Source organism: Oncorhynchus nerka, linkage group LG4, assembly GCF_034236695.1.
Source record: "Oncorhynchus nerka isolate Pitt River linkage group LG4, Oner_Uvic_2.0, whole genome shotgun sequence".
In the NCBI taxonomy this organism is placed as follows: Eukaryota; Metazoa; Chordata; class Actinopteri; order Salmoniformes; family Salmonidae; genus Oncorhynchus; species Oncorhynchus nerka.
The window spans coordinates 47,097,569-47,114,846 of NC_088399.1; the positions used below are offsets into that span (position 1 = coordinate 47,097,569).

Genomic DNA, 17,278 nt, shown 5'->3' on the forward strand with positions numbered 1-17,278 from the left:
GATAAAAGTAGGCCTATAATGAAACCTGGCCCTAAATTTCAAATGTCATACACATAACACTTAAAAATGCTCACTGTCACGGATCCCTCTGGAACTTTCATTGCGCACACCTGGCCCCTATTCCCACTGATTGTATTTGTATGTATGTGCCCTTTGTTCACCATAGTGGTGTCGATTATTGTTACTATGTCCGTTGGTGCGTGTGAGTACCTGTGCTGTGTGTTTTGGCTTTCGTGCCATTCTGGATTGCGCAGATGATTACGGGTCTCGTCCAATGTGTTAATCATTGTGTGCATGTGTTATTTATTTGAGGTACTCCTCGCTCTTTTGTTTTGGGTTTCTACCCTGTGTTGCTTAACGTGTTTGTTTGGTCTTCGTCCCAGTACCTTTACATGGCAGGGCGTAATTTGGGTTTAACAAAAAAAACTATTACGCATTCCTGAGCCTGTCTCCGGAATCTATTCATACCAACGTGACACTTGCAACCATATCACCACTTACAAGTTCATAGTGAAGGTAACCTATGTATTAGGTATGGACAGAGATATTTTCTGTAACATATTTTTATAAACATAGTTAGACTTCATTTTCGTTCCTTACATATTTGAACTTATTCAACCAACCAACTATCAATTTAATCAGTGCATTAAAAACGTGATAAGCTGTAGAAATGTAATAATTAGAACATTAAAAAAATTGCAGTGTTAATATGAATCCAAATTCATAAAAAGAACATCCTCAGTGCGTGAATTGTTTAGCCTTCGTTGCTCATTAGAGCATTTTACCACTTCCTTGACCTTCTTTGACACTCATGGGTAGAGAATTATACTACATTTTAATCCATTATAGCATTATAGCGATGGCTTTACTTAGCCCTCCACCATACTGTTTTCATCCATTCAATCAGGGGAAGAAGGAAGGATGCATATTTTTGTTACAGGATATTGTATTTTTATTTACATTATATTACAATGAGATTAGAAGTGAATAACAGGTATCAAACAGTTTAACTTTTAGAGAATGTCTGAAACAGCAGGTCAAAGGGTCACGTGTATTATCAACCAAATATTACAGGGACTCTTGGAAGAATAGCCTCCATTGTGGGTTAAACGAGATCCAAACAAACAAACAAATGGGGAGATATCACAATAATAGTGTAACTTGTGTCACATTGATCAAGACTATAACTTTGAGGCACAGAAAGGCAACAATTCAACTCTGAACAGCAACTCATACACAGTAGATCTGTGAATCTCAACAACAACAAAAACATCCCATTCCCTCCTCAAGACTTTTCAATAATTGGAGTCATGCCAATGTAGGTGCTGACATTTTTTTCGTCACCCTCCTTGTTGCTCACAGGAGAATAAGATGTGTCCTCCTTTGTTGTCATCTATAGATGGAGAGAGAGAGTAGAAGGAGGGAGGGAGGGAGGGAGGGAGGTTACAGAGTACAATATTAGTGGCAAGACATTGGACAAAAGAGCTTTTCAGGATCATAATCTTTCAGATACAGTATTTGTTGTCCAATGGTGCCGGAGGAGAGGGTTGCATCCTAACAAATTATGTGTGTTATTTCGCGTTATTTGTAACTTTTGTACATAATGTTTCTGTCACCGTCGCTTATGACCCAAAATAGGCTCTGGATATCAGGACAGCGATTACTCACCTCGTACTGGACAAAGATTTTTTTCTTTAACGAGTTGGATGCAAAGGATTTACTTCAGACATCCGAAAAGGACCAAATCCCTGTCATTTGCATGAGAAAGACACAGAGATATCGGGGACTTCCGGCGCCGACAGAGATGGCCGCCTCGCTTCGCGTTCCTAGGAAACTATGCAGTTTTTTGTTTTTTTACGTGTTATTTCTTACATTGGTACCCCAGGTCATCTTAGATTTCATTACATACAGTCGAGAAGAACTACTGAACATAAGAGCAGCGTCAACTCACCATCAGTACGACCAAGAATATGACTTTCACGAAGCGGACCCTGTGTTCTGCCTTTCACCCAGGACAACGGAATGGATCCCAGCCGGCGACCCCAAAAAACGACTTCGAAAAAGGGTAAAACGAAGCGGTCTTCTGGTCAGACTCCGGAGACGGGCACATCGTGCACCACTCCCTAGCATTCTCCTCGCCAATGTCCAGTCTCTTGACAACAAGGTTGATGAAATCCGAGCAAGGGTAGCATTCCAGAGGGACATCAGAGACTGTAACGTTCTTTGCTTCACGGAAACATGGCTCACTGGAGAGACGCTATCGGAGACGGTGCAGCCAGCTGGTTTCTCCACGCATCGCGCCGACAGAAACAAACATCTTTCTGGTAAGAAGAGGGGCGGGGGTGTATGCTTTATGGTTAACGTGACGTGGTGTGGCCAAAACAACATACAGGAACTCAAGTCCTTCTGTTCACCTGATTTAGAATTCCTCACAGTCAAATGTAGACCGCATTATCTACCAAGGGAATTCTCTTCGACTATAATCACAGCCGTATATATTCCCCCCCAAGCAGACACATCGATGGCTCTGAACAAACTTTAGTTGACTCTTTGCAAACTGGAATCCATATATCCGGAGGCTGCATTTATTGTAGCTGGGGATTTTAACAAGGCTAATCTGAAAACAAGACTCGCTAAATTGTATCAGCATATCGATTGCGCAACCAGGGCTGGAAAAACCTTGGATCATTGCTATTCCAACTTCCGCAACGCATATAAGGCCCTGCCCCGCCCTCCTTTCGGAAAAGCTGACCACGACTCCATTTTGTTGATCCCTGCCTACAGACAGAAACTAAAACAAGAAGCTCCCGCGCTGAGGTCTGTTCAACGCTGGTCCGACCAATCTGATTCCACACTCCAAGACTGCTTCCATCACGTGGACTGGGACATGTTTCGTATTGCGTCAGATGGAAATATTGACGAATACGCTGATTCGGTGTGCGAGTTCATTAGAACGTGCGTCGAAGATGTCGTTCCCATAGCAACGATAAAAACATTCCCAAACCAGAAACCGTGGATTGATGGCAGCATTCGCGTGAAACTGAAAGCGCGAACCACTGCTTTTAATCAGGGCAAGGTGTCTGGTAACATGTCCGAATATAAACAATGCAGCTATTCCCTCCGCAAGGCTATTAAACAAGCTAAGCGTCAGTACAGAGACAAAGTGGAATCTCAATTCAATGACTCAGACACAAGAGGCATGTGGCAGGGTCTACAGTCAATCACGGACTACAAGAAGAAACCCAGCCCAGTCACGGACCAGGATGTCTTGCTCCCAGGCAGACTAAATAACTTTTTGCCCGCTTTGAGGACAATACAGTGCCACTGACACGGCCTGCAACGAAAACATGCGGTCTCTCCTTCACTGCAGCCGAGGTGAGTAAGACATTTAAACGTGTTAACCCTCGCAAGGCTGCAGGCCCAGACGGCATCCCCAGCCGCGCCCTCAGAGCATGCGCAGACCAGCTGGCCGGTGTGTTTACGGACATATTCAATCAATCCCTATACCAGTCTGCTGTTCCCACATGCTTCAAGAGGGCCACCATTGTTCCTGTTCCCAAGAAAGCTAAGGTAACTGAGCTAAACGACTACCGCCCGTAGCACTCACTTCCGTCATCATGAAGTGCTTTGAGAGACTAGTCAAGGACCATATCACCTCCACCCTACCTGACACCCTAGACCCACTCCAATTTGCTTACCGCCCAAATAGGTCCACAGACGATGCAATCTCAACCACACTGCACACTGCCCTAACCCATCTGGACAAGAGGAATACCTATGTGAGAATGCTGTTCATCGACTACAGCTCGGCATTTAACACCATAGTGCCCTCCAAGCTCGTCATCAAGCTCGAGACCCTGGGTCTCGACCCCGCCCTGTGCAACTGGGTACTGGACTTCCTGACGGGCCGCCCCCAGGTGGTGAGGGTAGGTAACAACATCTCCACCCCGCTGATCCTCAACACTGGGGCCCCACAAGGGTGCGTTTTGAGCCCTCTCCTGTACTCCCTGTTCACCCACGACTGCGTGGCCACGCACGCCTCCAACTCAATCATCAAGTTTGCGGACGACACAACAGTGGTAGGCTTGATTACCAACAACGACGAGACGACCTACAGGGAGGAGGTGAGGGCCCTCGGAATGTGGTGTCAGGAAAATAACCTCACACTCAACGTCAACAAAACTAAGGAGATCATTGTGGACTTCAGGAAACAGCAGAGGGAACACCCCCCTATCCACATCGATGGAACAGTAGTGGAGAGGGTAGTAAGTTTTAAGTTCCTCGGCGTACACATCACAGACAAACTGAATTGGTCCACCCACACAGACAGCATCGTGAAGAAGGCGCAGCAGCGCCTTTTCAACCTCAGGAGGCTGAAGAAATTCGGCTTGTCGCCAAAAGCACTCACAACCTTCAACAGATGCACAATCGAGAGCATCCTGTCGGGCTGTATCACCGCCTGGTACGGCAACTGCTCCGCCCACAACCGTAAGGCTCTCCAGAGGGTAGTGAGGTCTGCACAACGCATCACAAACTACCTGCCCTCCAGGACACCTACACCACCCGATGTCACAGGAAGGCCATAAAGATCATCAAGGACAGCAACCACCCGAGCCACTGCCTGTTCACCCCGCTATCATCCAGAAGGCGAGGTCAGTACAGGTGCATCAAAGCTGGGACCGAGAGACTGAAAAACAGCTTCTATCTCAAGGCCATCAGACTGTTAAACAGCCACCACTAACATTGAGTGGCTGCTGCCAACACACTGACTCAACTCCAGCCACTTTAATAATGGGAATTGATGGGAAATTATGTAAAATATATCACTAGCCACTTTAAACAATGCTACCTAATATAATGTTTACATACCCTACATTATTCATCTCATATGTATACGTATATACTGTACTCTATATCATCTACTGCATCCTTATGTAATACATGTATCACTAGCCACTTTAACTATGCCACTTTGTTTACATACTCATCTCATATGTATATACTGCACTCAATACCATCTACTGTATCTTGCCTATGCCGCTCTGTACCATCACTCATTCATATATCTTTATGTACATATTCTTTATCCCCTTACACTTGTGTCTATAAGGTAGTAGTTTTGGAATTGTTAGCTAGATTACTTGTTGGTTATTACTGCATTGTCGGAACTAGAAGCACAAGCATTTCGCTACACTCGCACTAACATCTGCTAACCATGTGTATTGACAAATACAATTTGATTTGATTTGAGGTGCCTTGTAAGGATCCGACGGCGAGTGGGCAATCTGCCTCTACCATCAGTCCTATTAGGCAATGTACAATCATTGGACAACAAAATAGATGAACTACTATCATGAAAATCCTACCAACGGGATATTAAAAACTGTAGTATCTTGTGTTTCACCGAGTCGTGGCTGAACGACGACATGGATAAGATACAGCTGGCGGGTTTTACGCTGCATCGGCAAGATAGAACAGCTGCCTCCGGTAAGACAAGGGGTCTGTTTATATTTGTAAACAACAGCTGGTGCACAAAATTATGGAAGTCTCGAGTTTTTGCTCACCTGAGGTAGAGTATCTCATGATAAGCTGTAGACCACACTATTTGCCACCACAAACTGATGCTGGCACTAAGACCGCACTCAATGAGCTGTATAAGGCGATAAGCAAACAGGAAAACACTCATCCAGAGGCGGCGCTTCTAGTGGCCGGGGACTTTAATGCAGGGAAACTTAAATCCATTTTACCAAATTTCTATCAGCATGTTAAATGTGCAACCAGAGGAAAAAAATCTCTAGACCACCTTTACTCCTACAAAGCTCTCCCTCACCCTCACCCTCCAATTGGCAAATCTGACCATAATTCTATCCCGAATCCTGCTTACAAGCAACAACTAAAGCATGAAGCACAGGGTGTCAATAAAGAAGTGGTCAAATGACGCAGATGATAATGTACAGGACTGTTTTACTAGCACAGACTGGAATATGTTCCGGGATTCCTCCGATGGCGTTGAGGAGTACACCACATCAGTTACTGGTTTCATCAATAAGTGCATTGATGACATCGTCCCAACAGTGACCATACGTACATACCCAAACCAGAAGCCATGGATTACAGGCAACATCCGCACTGAGCTAAAGGGTAGAGCTGCCGCTTTCAAGGACCGGGACTCTAACCCAAACTCTTATAAGAAATCCCGCAATGCCCTCCGACGAACCATCAAACAGTCAAAGCGTCAATACAGGACTAAGATTGAATCGTACTACATCGGCTCTGACGCTCGTCAGATGTGACAGGGCTTGCAAACTATTACAGACTACAAAGGGAAGCACAGCAACGAGCTGCCCTGTGACCCGAGCCTACCAGATGAGCTACATTACTTCAATGCTCGCTTCGAGGCTAGCAACACTGAAGCATGCATGAGAGCATCAGCTGTTCCGGACGACTGTGTGATCACACTCTCCATAGCCGATGTAAGTAACACTTAAAAAATAGGTCAACATTCACAAGGCCGCAGGGCCAGACGGATTACCAGGACGAGTACTCATGTCTTCACTGACATTTTCAACCCTGACTGAGTCTGTAATACCAACATGTTTCAAGCAGACCACCATAGTCCCTGTGCCCAAGAACACTAAGGTAACCTGCCTAAATGACTACCGTCACGTGGCTGACTAAATACTTTTTTGCCCCACTGCATTTTATTCAAAATAGTGTATAATTTTTATCAATGACAATGTACAGTAAATACTGTTCACTAGCTCAAACATAAGAGAGGATTATGAGAAAACGATCATGCTAATTATACATGTAGGAAGGCAATGACATAAAGAATCAAGAATGAGCAATATATCTTAATGATAAAGGGAAGAATTATGTAGGATTATTAGGATTTACAGGAGCTGAATAGAGAGCTTCGCCAAAAACAATATGTTTAAATTTATTCTGAACAGAAACATAATGGAAGCACATGCATACAGTGTACTCTTACAATGGTTTAAGATGCACTGGTTAAGACATTTACTGAATCATGGTGGCATCATAGTTAAGAAAATTATTAGTTACACAAACATGTTAGTAATTTAGCATTGTGTTAATGGGCGTCTTAAGACAACTGGAAACTTGTAAAAACAAAAAGAAGGTAAAATCATAACTTCAGTGATCTTCAGGTCAGAGTCTCTGATCCACCTCTACGCAGACGACACCATTCTGTATACTTCCGGCCCTTCTTTGGACACTGTGTTAACAACCCTCCAGGCAAGCTTCAATGCCATACAACTCTCCTTCCGTGGCCTCCAATTGCTCTTAAATACAAATAAAACTAAATGCATGCTCTTCAACCGATCGCTACCTGCACCTACCCGCCTGTCCAACATCACTACTCTGGACGGCTCTGACTTAGAATACGTGGACAACTACAAATACTTAGGTGTCTGGTTAGACTGTAAACTCTCCTTCCAGACCCATATCAAACATCTCCAATCCAAAGTTAAATCTAGAATTGGCTTCCTATTTCGCAACAAAGCATCCTTCACTCATGCTGCCAAACATACCCTTGTAAAATTGACCATCCTACCAATCCTCGACTTTGGCGATGTCATTTACAAAATAGCCTCCAATACCCTACTGAACAAATTGGATGCAGTCTATCACAGTGCTATCCGTTTTGTCACCAAAGCCCCATATACTACCCACCATTGCGACCTGTACGCTCTCGTTGGCTGGCCCTCGCTTCATACTCGTCGCCAAACCCACTGGCTCCATGTCATCTACAAGACCCTGCTAGGTAAAGTCCCCCTTATCTCAGCTCGCTGGTCACCATAGCATCTCCCACCTGTAGCACACGCTCCAGCAGGTATATCTCTCTAGTCACCCCCAAAACCAATTCTTTCTTTGGCCGCCTCTCCTTCCAGTTCTCTGCTGCCAATGACTGGAACGAACTACAAAAATCTCTTAAATTGGAAACACTTATCTCCCTCACTAGCTTTAAGCACCAACTGTCAGAGCATCTTACAGATTACTGCACCTGTACATAGCCCACCTATAATTTAGCCCAAACAACTACCTCTTTCCCAACTGTATTTAATTTATTTATTTATTTTGCTCCTTTGCACCCCATTATTTTTATTTCTACTTTGCACATTCTTCCATTGCAAAACTACCATTCCAGTGTTTTACTTGCTATATTGTATTTACTTTGCCACCATGGCCTTTTTTGCCTTTACCTCCCTTCTCACCTAATTTGCTCACATTGTATATAGACTTGTTTTTTTTACTGTATTATTGACTGTATGTTTGTTTTACTCCATGTGTAACTCTGTGTCGTTGTATGTGTCGAACTGCTTTGCTTTATCTTGGCCAGGTCGTAATTGTAAATGAGAACTTGTTCTCAACTTGCTTACCTGGTTAAATAAAGGTGAAATAAAAATGTCAGAGCTTTAGAAAGATGCCAGAGTTTCTGACTTGTAATTCCAAGTTGGATGGCGGTTCAAACCGATTGAGGTGCTCTATGCAACACCCTTAAACAATTTCCTTAAGTAAGAGGGAAAATATCACTTAAGGGAAACACTTAATATGTTTTATCCAACCGAGCCCAGGACTTATTCTTGACCATGTGACTTGACCAGGAAAAACTCTGGGCCCTAACTATAGTATATTGATTCAAAGACATGTTGTTCTGCTTCTACCTTACCTCACATATCCCTCGGCTAAGCCCTCAACACTCCCACAGACACACAGGTCAGTGGTACCTTCAGTTTGCGTTCACAGACGATGAGGCAGATGAACACCAGCAGCAGCAAGACCCCCAGACCAACAATGATGAGAGGGAAGTTGGACACCAACGTCACCATCAGCAACAGCTTTTGGAGCTTCGCAGCCGACGTGTCGTCTATCACCACCGTCTGAAGAAGGGGGTAAAGAAGGTGCAGAATATATCAGCACAGACAGAGTAGACACTGTAAACTCACTGACAATGTACAGTCGTGGCCAAAAGTTTTGAGAAAGACACAAATATTAATTTTCACAAAGTCTGCTGCCTCAGTTTGTATGATGGCAATTTGCATATACTCCAGAATGTCATGAAGAGTGATCAGATGAATTGCAATTAATTGCAAAGTTCCTCTTTGCCATACAAATTAATTGAATCCCCCAAAAATATTTCCACTGCATTTCAGCCCTGCCACAAAAGGACCAGCTGACATCATGTCAGTGATTCTCTCGTTAACACAGGTGTAAGTGTTGACGAGGACAAGGCTTGAGATCACTCTGCCATGCTAATTGAGTTTGAATAACAGACTGGAAGCTTCAAAAGGAGGGTGGTGCTTGGAGTCAATGTTCTTCCTCTGTCAACCATGGTTACCTGCAAGGAAACACGTGCCGTCATCATTGCTTTGCACAAAAAGGGCTTCACAGGCAAGGATATTGCTGCCAGTAAGATTGAACCTAAATCAACCATTTATCGGATCATCAAGAACTTCAAGGAGAGCAGTTCAATTGTTGTGAAGAAGGCTTCAGGGCGCCCAAGAAAGTCCAGAAAGTACCAGGACCGTCTCCTAAAGTTGATTCAGCTTTGGGATCGGGGCACCATCAGTACAGAGCTTGCTCAGGAATGGCAGCAAGCAGGTGTGAGTGCATCTGCACGCACAGTGAGACAAAGACTTTTGGAGGATGGCCTGGTGTCAAGAAGGGCAGCAAAGAGGCCACTTCTCTCCAGGAAAAACATCAGGGACAGACTGATATTCTGCAAAAGGTACAGGGATTGGACTGCTGAGGACTGAGGTAAAGTCATTTTCTCTGATGAATCCCCTTTCCGATTGTTTGAGGCATCCGGAAAAAAGCTTGCCCGGAGAAGACAAGGTGAGCGCTACCATCAGTCCTGTGTAATTTCAACAGTAAAGCGTCCTGAGACCATTCATGTGTGGGGGTATTTCTCAGCCAAGGGAGTGGGCTCACTCACAATTTCGCCTAATAACACAGCCACGAATAAAGAATGGTACCAACACATCCTCTGAGAGCAACTTCTCCCAAACATCCAGGAACAGTTTGGTGACAAACAATGCCTTTTTCCAGCATGATGGAGCACCTTGCCGTAAGGCAAAAGTGATAACTAAGTGCTTCGGGGAACAAAACATGGTCCATGGTCAGGAAACTCAGGAAACTCCCCAGACCTTAATCCCATTGAGAACTTGTGGTCAATCCTCAAGAGGCGGGTGGACAAACAAAACCCCACAAATTCTGACAAACTCCAAGCATTGATTATGCAAGAATGGGCTGCCATCGGTCAGGATGTGGCCCAGAAGTTAATTGATAGCATACCAGGGCGGATTGCAGAAGTGTTGAAAAAGAAGGGTCAACGCTGCAAATATTGACTCTTTGCATCAACTTCATGTAATTGTCAATAAAAGCCTTTGACACTTATGAAATGCTTGTAATTATACTTCAGTATTCCATAGTAACACCTGACAAAAATATCTAAAGACTACATCTAAATGCAGCAGACTTTGTGAAAATTAATATTTGTGTCATTCTCAAAACTTTTGGCCACGACTGTACTATCTGGGGGTGTCACTTACAGCACAGCACCCTGTAAAGGGATACAGTACAATCAAAAAGGACAGAGTTGTCATTGCAAATTTGCGTTCAGTGCTCAGATAAAACCTTATTTTTTTTAAATTAAATGTTATATTCTCCCAAAGTTGTATGTTTTTGTGTAGTCGATGTGATCTTACCTCATTGATAAACATGACAGGGAAGATAGTCTCATTCAGGGATTTGGTTTTCCTGTGAAGGAGAAGAGATTGTAAGAAAATCATTCAACAAAGAAAGGAAATAATATAGAAATAATTGGTGGTTGTGAGATGGAAATGATTAAACAATGGAAGGAAATCATATAGAAACAAAGATTATAAAAGCCTTTAGCTATTTGAACTTGGGTTGTGGTTGTGGATTTGTGATATCTCACGGGAAGCCAGAGATTCTGTTGATGAGGATATTGATCTGAGCCTTCTTACTGGCACGGATAGGAACACCAATGGTCTGGAAGTGTAGAGAAACACATACACACGTTTGATGAGCCATGTGAACTGCAGGTGTTATGCTCAATGTACTAGATACATGATTTATGTCTAGGTTAAACATGAATAAATATAGGCTGGTAGGTTGGGAACACTATTTAATGTTTTACAGTTGGTGCAATTCTCTATTCCACATTTGTGACACTAGGTGGTGCAACAATGCATTTTAAAGTCGATTATCTACTCTAGGGCAGACCCCCAGAGAAGTGAACACTAGAGGGCAGTGTACCGGGTTCAGGTCCAGGTAGGTCTGGTGGTGCTCTCTCACAGGACTCAGTCCTTCAATGGCGTTAGTGTACTTTTCTTCGCCCAGGTAGAAATGAGGGAAAGACACAACCACTGGAGCACCTGGAGAGCAATGGTGGTCAGTGCAGTTTCAGTGCAATTTTTTGTCACGATCATCACCTTATTTCTATTACAGCATATTGGATGACTGTCACTCATATTCCATTCATCCAGTTAAAAGAAACAGCGATAGGTTTAGGCTTCTACATGATACTCAAATTTTCCCTATACTCATCATGAGGTTGCTACAACCTAGCCTATGAATGAAAGTTTACAACGTAGGTGCACACAGGTCAAGAGACAACAACTACAGACCAGTATCCCTTCTTTCTTTTCTCTCCAAAACTCTTGAACGTGCCGTCCTTGGCCAGCTCTCCCGCTATCTCTCTCAGAATGACCTTCTTGATCCAAATCAGTCAGGTTTCAAGACTAGTCATTCAACTGAGACTGTTCTTCTCTGTATCACGGAGGCCCTCCGCACTGCTAAAGCTAACTCTCTCTCCTCTGCTCTCATCCTTCTAGACCTATCGGCTGCCTTCGATACTGTGAACCATCAGATCCTCCTCTCCACCCTCTCCGAGTTGGGCATCTCCGGCGCGGCCCACGCTTGGATTGCGTCCTACCTGACAGGTCGCTTCTACCAGGTGGCGTGGCGAGAATCTGTCTCCTCACCACGCTCTCACCACTGGCGTCCCCAGGGCTCTGTTCTAGGCCCTCTCCTATTCTCGCTATACACCAAGTCACTTGGCTCTGTCATAACCTCACATGGTCTCTCCTATCATTGCTATGCAGACGACACACAATTAATCTTCTCCTTTCCCCCTTCTGATGACCAGGTGGCGAATCGCATCTCTGCATGTCTGGCAGACATATCAGTGTGGATGACGGATCACCACCTCAAGCTGAACCTCGGCAAGACGGAGCTGCTCTTCCTCCTGGGGAAGGACTGCCCGTTCCATGATCTCGCCATCACGGTTGACAACTCCATTGTGTCCTCCTCCCAGAGCGCTAAGAACCTTGGCGTGATCCTGGACAACACCCTGTCGTTCTCAACTAACATCAAGGCGGTGGCCCGTTCTTGTAGGTTCATGCTCTACAACATCCGCAGAGTACGACCCTGCCTCACACAGGAAGCAGCGCAGGTCCTAATCCAGGCACTTGTCATCTCCCGTCTGGATTACTGCAACTCGCTGTTGGCTGGGCTCCCTGCCTGTGCCATTAAACCCCTACAACTCATCCAGAACGCCGCAGCCCGTCTGGTGTTCAACCTTCCCAAGTTCTCTCACGTCACCCCGCTCCTCCGCTCTCTCCACTGGCTTCCAGTTGAAGCTCGCATCCGCTACAAGACCATGGTGCTTGCCTACGGAGCTGTGAGGGGAACGGCACCTCAGTACCTCCAGGCTCTGATCAGGCCCTACACCCAAACAAGGGCACTGCGTTCATCCACCTCTGGCCTGCTCGCCTCCCTACCACTGAGGAAGTACAGTTCCCGCGCAGCCCAGTCAAAACTGTTCGCTGCTCTGGCCCCCCAATGGTGGAACAAACTCCCTCACGACGCCAGGACAGCGGAGTCAATCACCACCTTCCGGAGACACCTGAAACCCCACCTCTTTCAGGAATACCTAGGATAGGATAAAGTAATCCTTCTCACCCCCTTAAAAGATTTAGATGCACTATTGTAAAGTGGCTGTTCCACTGGATGTCTTAAGGTGAACGCACCAATTTGTAAGTCGCTCTGGATAAGAGCGTCTGCTAAATGACTTAAATGTAAATGTAAATGAGACAAATTTGATGTGTCAGACAGTGACACATGGACAGACAGTGACAATCAATACCGTCTTACACACTATTTCCTGTATCTAGCTGGTATTGGGTGTAATCATTAGTCCAACAGTTGCAAACAATATATTCTATTGGACAAATTCAGGTACGTTTATCCCCGTTTTGTTCAGTTTGCTTCTGTTTAAGAAACATTTTCAACAGAATCGGCAGAATGAATACATATGTGACCAGGCGAATAAACCTTTCCAAGCCAAACCGCAACACACAGCCTACATCGTTGTCACCATATTAGCTAAAGTAATGTCATAGGTAATAGAACTAACGTGTTAGTAAACCTGCTACAATCATGCAGTAACATTACAGTGTACAGTCAGTAAGCAGTTACACCGGTGTGCTCCAGTGGCAATACATTTGTAAAACCAAAAGCTTACCTTAACTTAGAAGAGTTCCATTGTTGTGTTGGATAGTCATAGCCAGCTAGCTAACATAGCAACCCTCTGTTTGAGCAGGGTGTTTCAGTAGGCGTAACTAGCTAGCTGCATTTTCTAGCTAAGTAAGTGAAACTGAAAGTGGAAAAAAATGACACTCTCTCTCTCTATTTCTCTCCTGTTTCTCCTTCTTTTTGGAAAAAATGAATTTGTTCAAAACTGTTAAACTATTTTCTACTATCCACCACATTTTATGCACTGCAGTGCTAGCTAGCTGTAGCTTAAGCTTTCAGCACTACATTAATTATTCTTTGAACCATGTCAGTTCATGCTGCAAGAGCTCTGATAGGTTGGAGGACGTCCTCCGGAAGTTGTCATAATTACTGTGTAAGTCTATGGAAGGAGGTGAGAACCATGAGCCTCCTAGGTTTTGTATTGAAGTCAATGTACTCAAAGGAGGACGGAAGCTAGCTGTCCTCCGGCTACACCATGGTGCTACCCTACAGAGTGCTATTGAGGCTACTTTAGACCTTCTTTGCAAAATAGTGTGCTTTAATAATTTATTTGGTGACATGACTGTATTTGGTATAGTTTATCTAAAAATGATAACTTTTTAAATGTTTCAAAATAAAAAAAATATTAAATTCACTGAGGAGGATGGTCCTCCCCTTCCTGCTCTGAAACTCTGATGACGAGAAAAGGGAGAGGCTGTTCAAGCTCAGTGAGGAAGTAAATCAAATGCGATTGGATCCTCTTGTTTGCAATATATTAGTGGAATATGTCAAATGTGAATGGGCAGCAAAAGAAACAACCCCTTGAGATGCAGCTAATACTAGATCAACACACAGATGGCTCAGGATTCACAAGACCAATAAAACCACATCCTGAACAGTGTAGTTGTCACGACTTCTACCGAAGTCGTTGCCTCTCCTTGTTCGGGAGGTGCTCGGCGGTCGACGTCACTGGTCTTCTAGCCATCATTGATCTATTTTTCATTTTCCATTGGTTTTGTCTTGTCTTCCCACACACCTGTTTTCAATCCCACTCATTACCTGTTGTGTATTTAACCCTCTGTTTCCCCTCAAGTCTTTGTTTTATTGTCAGCGTAGTTTTAGGTTGTATAGGTGCGCGTGGGGTCCCCGTACCCATGTTTGTTTATGTCTGTACATTTTTGTGTTATTGAGCATGTTACGTGGTCAACTATTAAAAGACTATTTGGACTCTCCTGCGCCTGACTTCCCTGCCACCTATACACACGACGCTGACAGTAGTTCTCAGGGGGTAGGTGTTATGGGTGTAAGATGGCACAGTGATACCATCTGTTGGTAAACGTTCATTACTGCAACTCATGTGTTTTCCCGGTGTGCTTGAGATACCCGGATGTATTGTGATGTACTGAACAAGACTGGTTACTCACATCAATGCCTCTGTCTCGTCACTTATCATTCAAACAGCAGGGTCCTAAATATGCATCACTGTTATCATTCACCAGAGCAACAACAAAACAACAAGGTTTAAGACAAAACAGTAGTTGGCCTCTAACTTCCCAGCTTACTGAGAAGAGACCTCCCACACATAGTGGGCACATACTGATTGAATAAACATTGTTTCCACATCATTTCAATGAAGGAGGCTTTGTCCTTGAAATACTGTTGTGATCGGATCTGTCCCTTTCCCTTTAGAGCACGTCTAGTCATTCTATAGGTTATATAGTTGCCGTGGCAGCCTAGGTAGAGAATCATGTAAATTCTGTACATATGTAATCATTTTCATGTAAACCTTTTCTTTCTCATTAGCTAAAGGATTAGAATTACACATTCTGACGTCGGGTTGTTTTTCACCAACTGTGATCCAAGACGAGGATATACATGCAGAGTTGGCATTGGGACAACTTTTTCATTACTCAGGAGGATACTTCTGAAGTAAGGAGTGGGCTGTATTCTGTGGGGAGCTCAAACTTCGTAGAGTCCCAATAAAGAATCTGCAGATGTCAGATACACCCTGATGACATCGAGCTGCCTGCCTGCCTGCCTGCCTGCCTGCCTGCCTGCCTGCTTGCCCTTGCACGTGCTGACCTGACCACCACCTCCGACCACCGCCTCCGCTGAGCATCTAGCTTCCCAGAAGTGTTTCCTTTAAAAAAAAGGGGCAGAAGTTTTAACCAACAGCGCAGTTCAAGAGTCAAAAAAATATTTACCTAATAAACTAAAGTAAAAAAATAATAAAAAGTAACACAATAATATTTGGTCCTAGACTTGGCGCTCAGTCTATTATATAAGTCCTGGATTGCAGGAATCTTGGCCCCAGTGAAGTACTGGGCCAAACGCACTACCCTCTGTAGTGCCTTTAATTTATTTATTTTTTACCTTCATTTAACTAGGCAAGTCAGTTAAGAACAAATTCTTATTTTCAATGACGGCCTAGGAACAGTGGGTTAACTGCCTGTTCAGGGGCAGAACAACAGATTTGTACTTTCTCAGCTCGGGGATTTGAACTTGCAACCTTCCAGTTATTAGTCCAACGCTCTAACCACTAGGCTACCCTGCCGCGTTACAGTCCAATGCCAAGCAGTTGCCATACCAGGCGGTGATGCAACCGATCAGGATGCTCTCGATGGTGCAGCTGTATCATATGGTGTGTGTGTGTGTTTGTGTATGTCTCTCTCTCTGTGTGTGTGTGTGTGTGTGTGTGTGTGTGTGTGTGTGTGTGTGTGTGTGTGTGTGTGTGTGTGTGTGTGTGTGTGTGTGTGTGTGCATGTAAGTGTGTCTGTGTTCTGGGGTGTGTATATCTCAATTTGTTCCCTGAACTCACCTGATTGAAATGGAATAGGGCCTACTACACCGATCTGAAATACAGAGAGAGAGGAGAGGTGGAGAGGAGGTGGAGGTAGAGAGCTGGAGAAAACTACCTTTTTTACACACGCTGACTTTGAGTACTCCACTACCCAGGCACTCTTTGGGGGAGACACAGAAGCCTTCGTTGGCTGGGTTCTCCTCCTTGCTGGCCAGCACGTCACGAGGAGGGGTAAAACGATATGCTGGGAGTCCCTTCACCTCCACATCCTTCTCAAACTCCATGAAGATGGACCTGAGGATCACAACAGAAAAAGTATTGTCTAACAGGGTGTCATATTGACACCATGTCTCTTTTTCAAATGAGACCTGCACAATAAAAAACACACACATCAATATAAATCACAATAAAATACTAAATTGCAAACATGATTATGAAAAACAAGCACAATATTCACTTAGAGCATCCCCCACTAATGTTTAAAATTAATACACCTCATAATATCTGCGAAACTATCTCGCTCACATTTGGACTGATATGAATGAATGGAACCACACCAACAGTAAGGCTGGTCTTTTAATTAAATTAAGTGTTGCATTCCCCCTAGTGAAAAGGGTTACATTTTTCTAGTGAACTGCAGTGCACTAGACAATAAGATAATGGTGTAGGCACCATACTGTAAACATGGCCATGGATTCTGTGGTGTTTAGAAAAGATGAATGCCAACACACAGTCTGAGCCAAGGCTGGAAGGATACTGTAAGCAGACCTGGGATCAGATAGTATTCTAAATCTTTCAAATCCTTTGAAAGTTTGTTCAAAGCTACTTGGAGGCGATTGTGACGATTCTATTGGTTCCATTATGCCAGGCAAGATGAAACAAGCCCAGCTAAAGTATCTGAAATTATTACAAATA

The 17,278-nt window shown here is 44.1% G+C and overlaps 1 protein-coding gene across 1 annotated transcript in view; it reads right to left on the bottom strand.

Annotated features, from left to right (window-relative positions):
* Positions 1-928: 928 nt before the first annotated feature.
* The window catches only part of LOC115127896 (lysosome membrane protein 2-like), a 54,498-nt gene continuing 38,148 nt past the window's right edge, over positions 929-17,278 (bottom strand). The window contains exons 7-12 of the mRNA XM_029657509.2: positions 16,479-16,657; positions 11,305-11,423; positions 10,964-11,037; positions 10,731-10,782; positions 8,751-8,903; positions 929-1,393 (exon numbers count right to left, since the gene is read on the bottom strand). Of these exons, the coding sequence (XP_029513369.1) occupies positions 1,286-1,393; positions 8,751-8,903; positions 10,731-10,782; positions 10,964-11,037; positions 11,305-11,423; positions 16,479-16,657 (685 nt within the window). The 3' untranslated portion in view covers positions 929-1,285. The remainder of the gene's footprint in view (positions 1,394-8,750; positions 8,904-10,730; positions 10,783-10,963; positions 11,038-11,304; positions 11,424-16,478; positions 16,658-17,278) is intronic.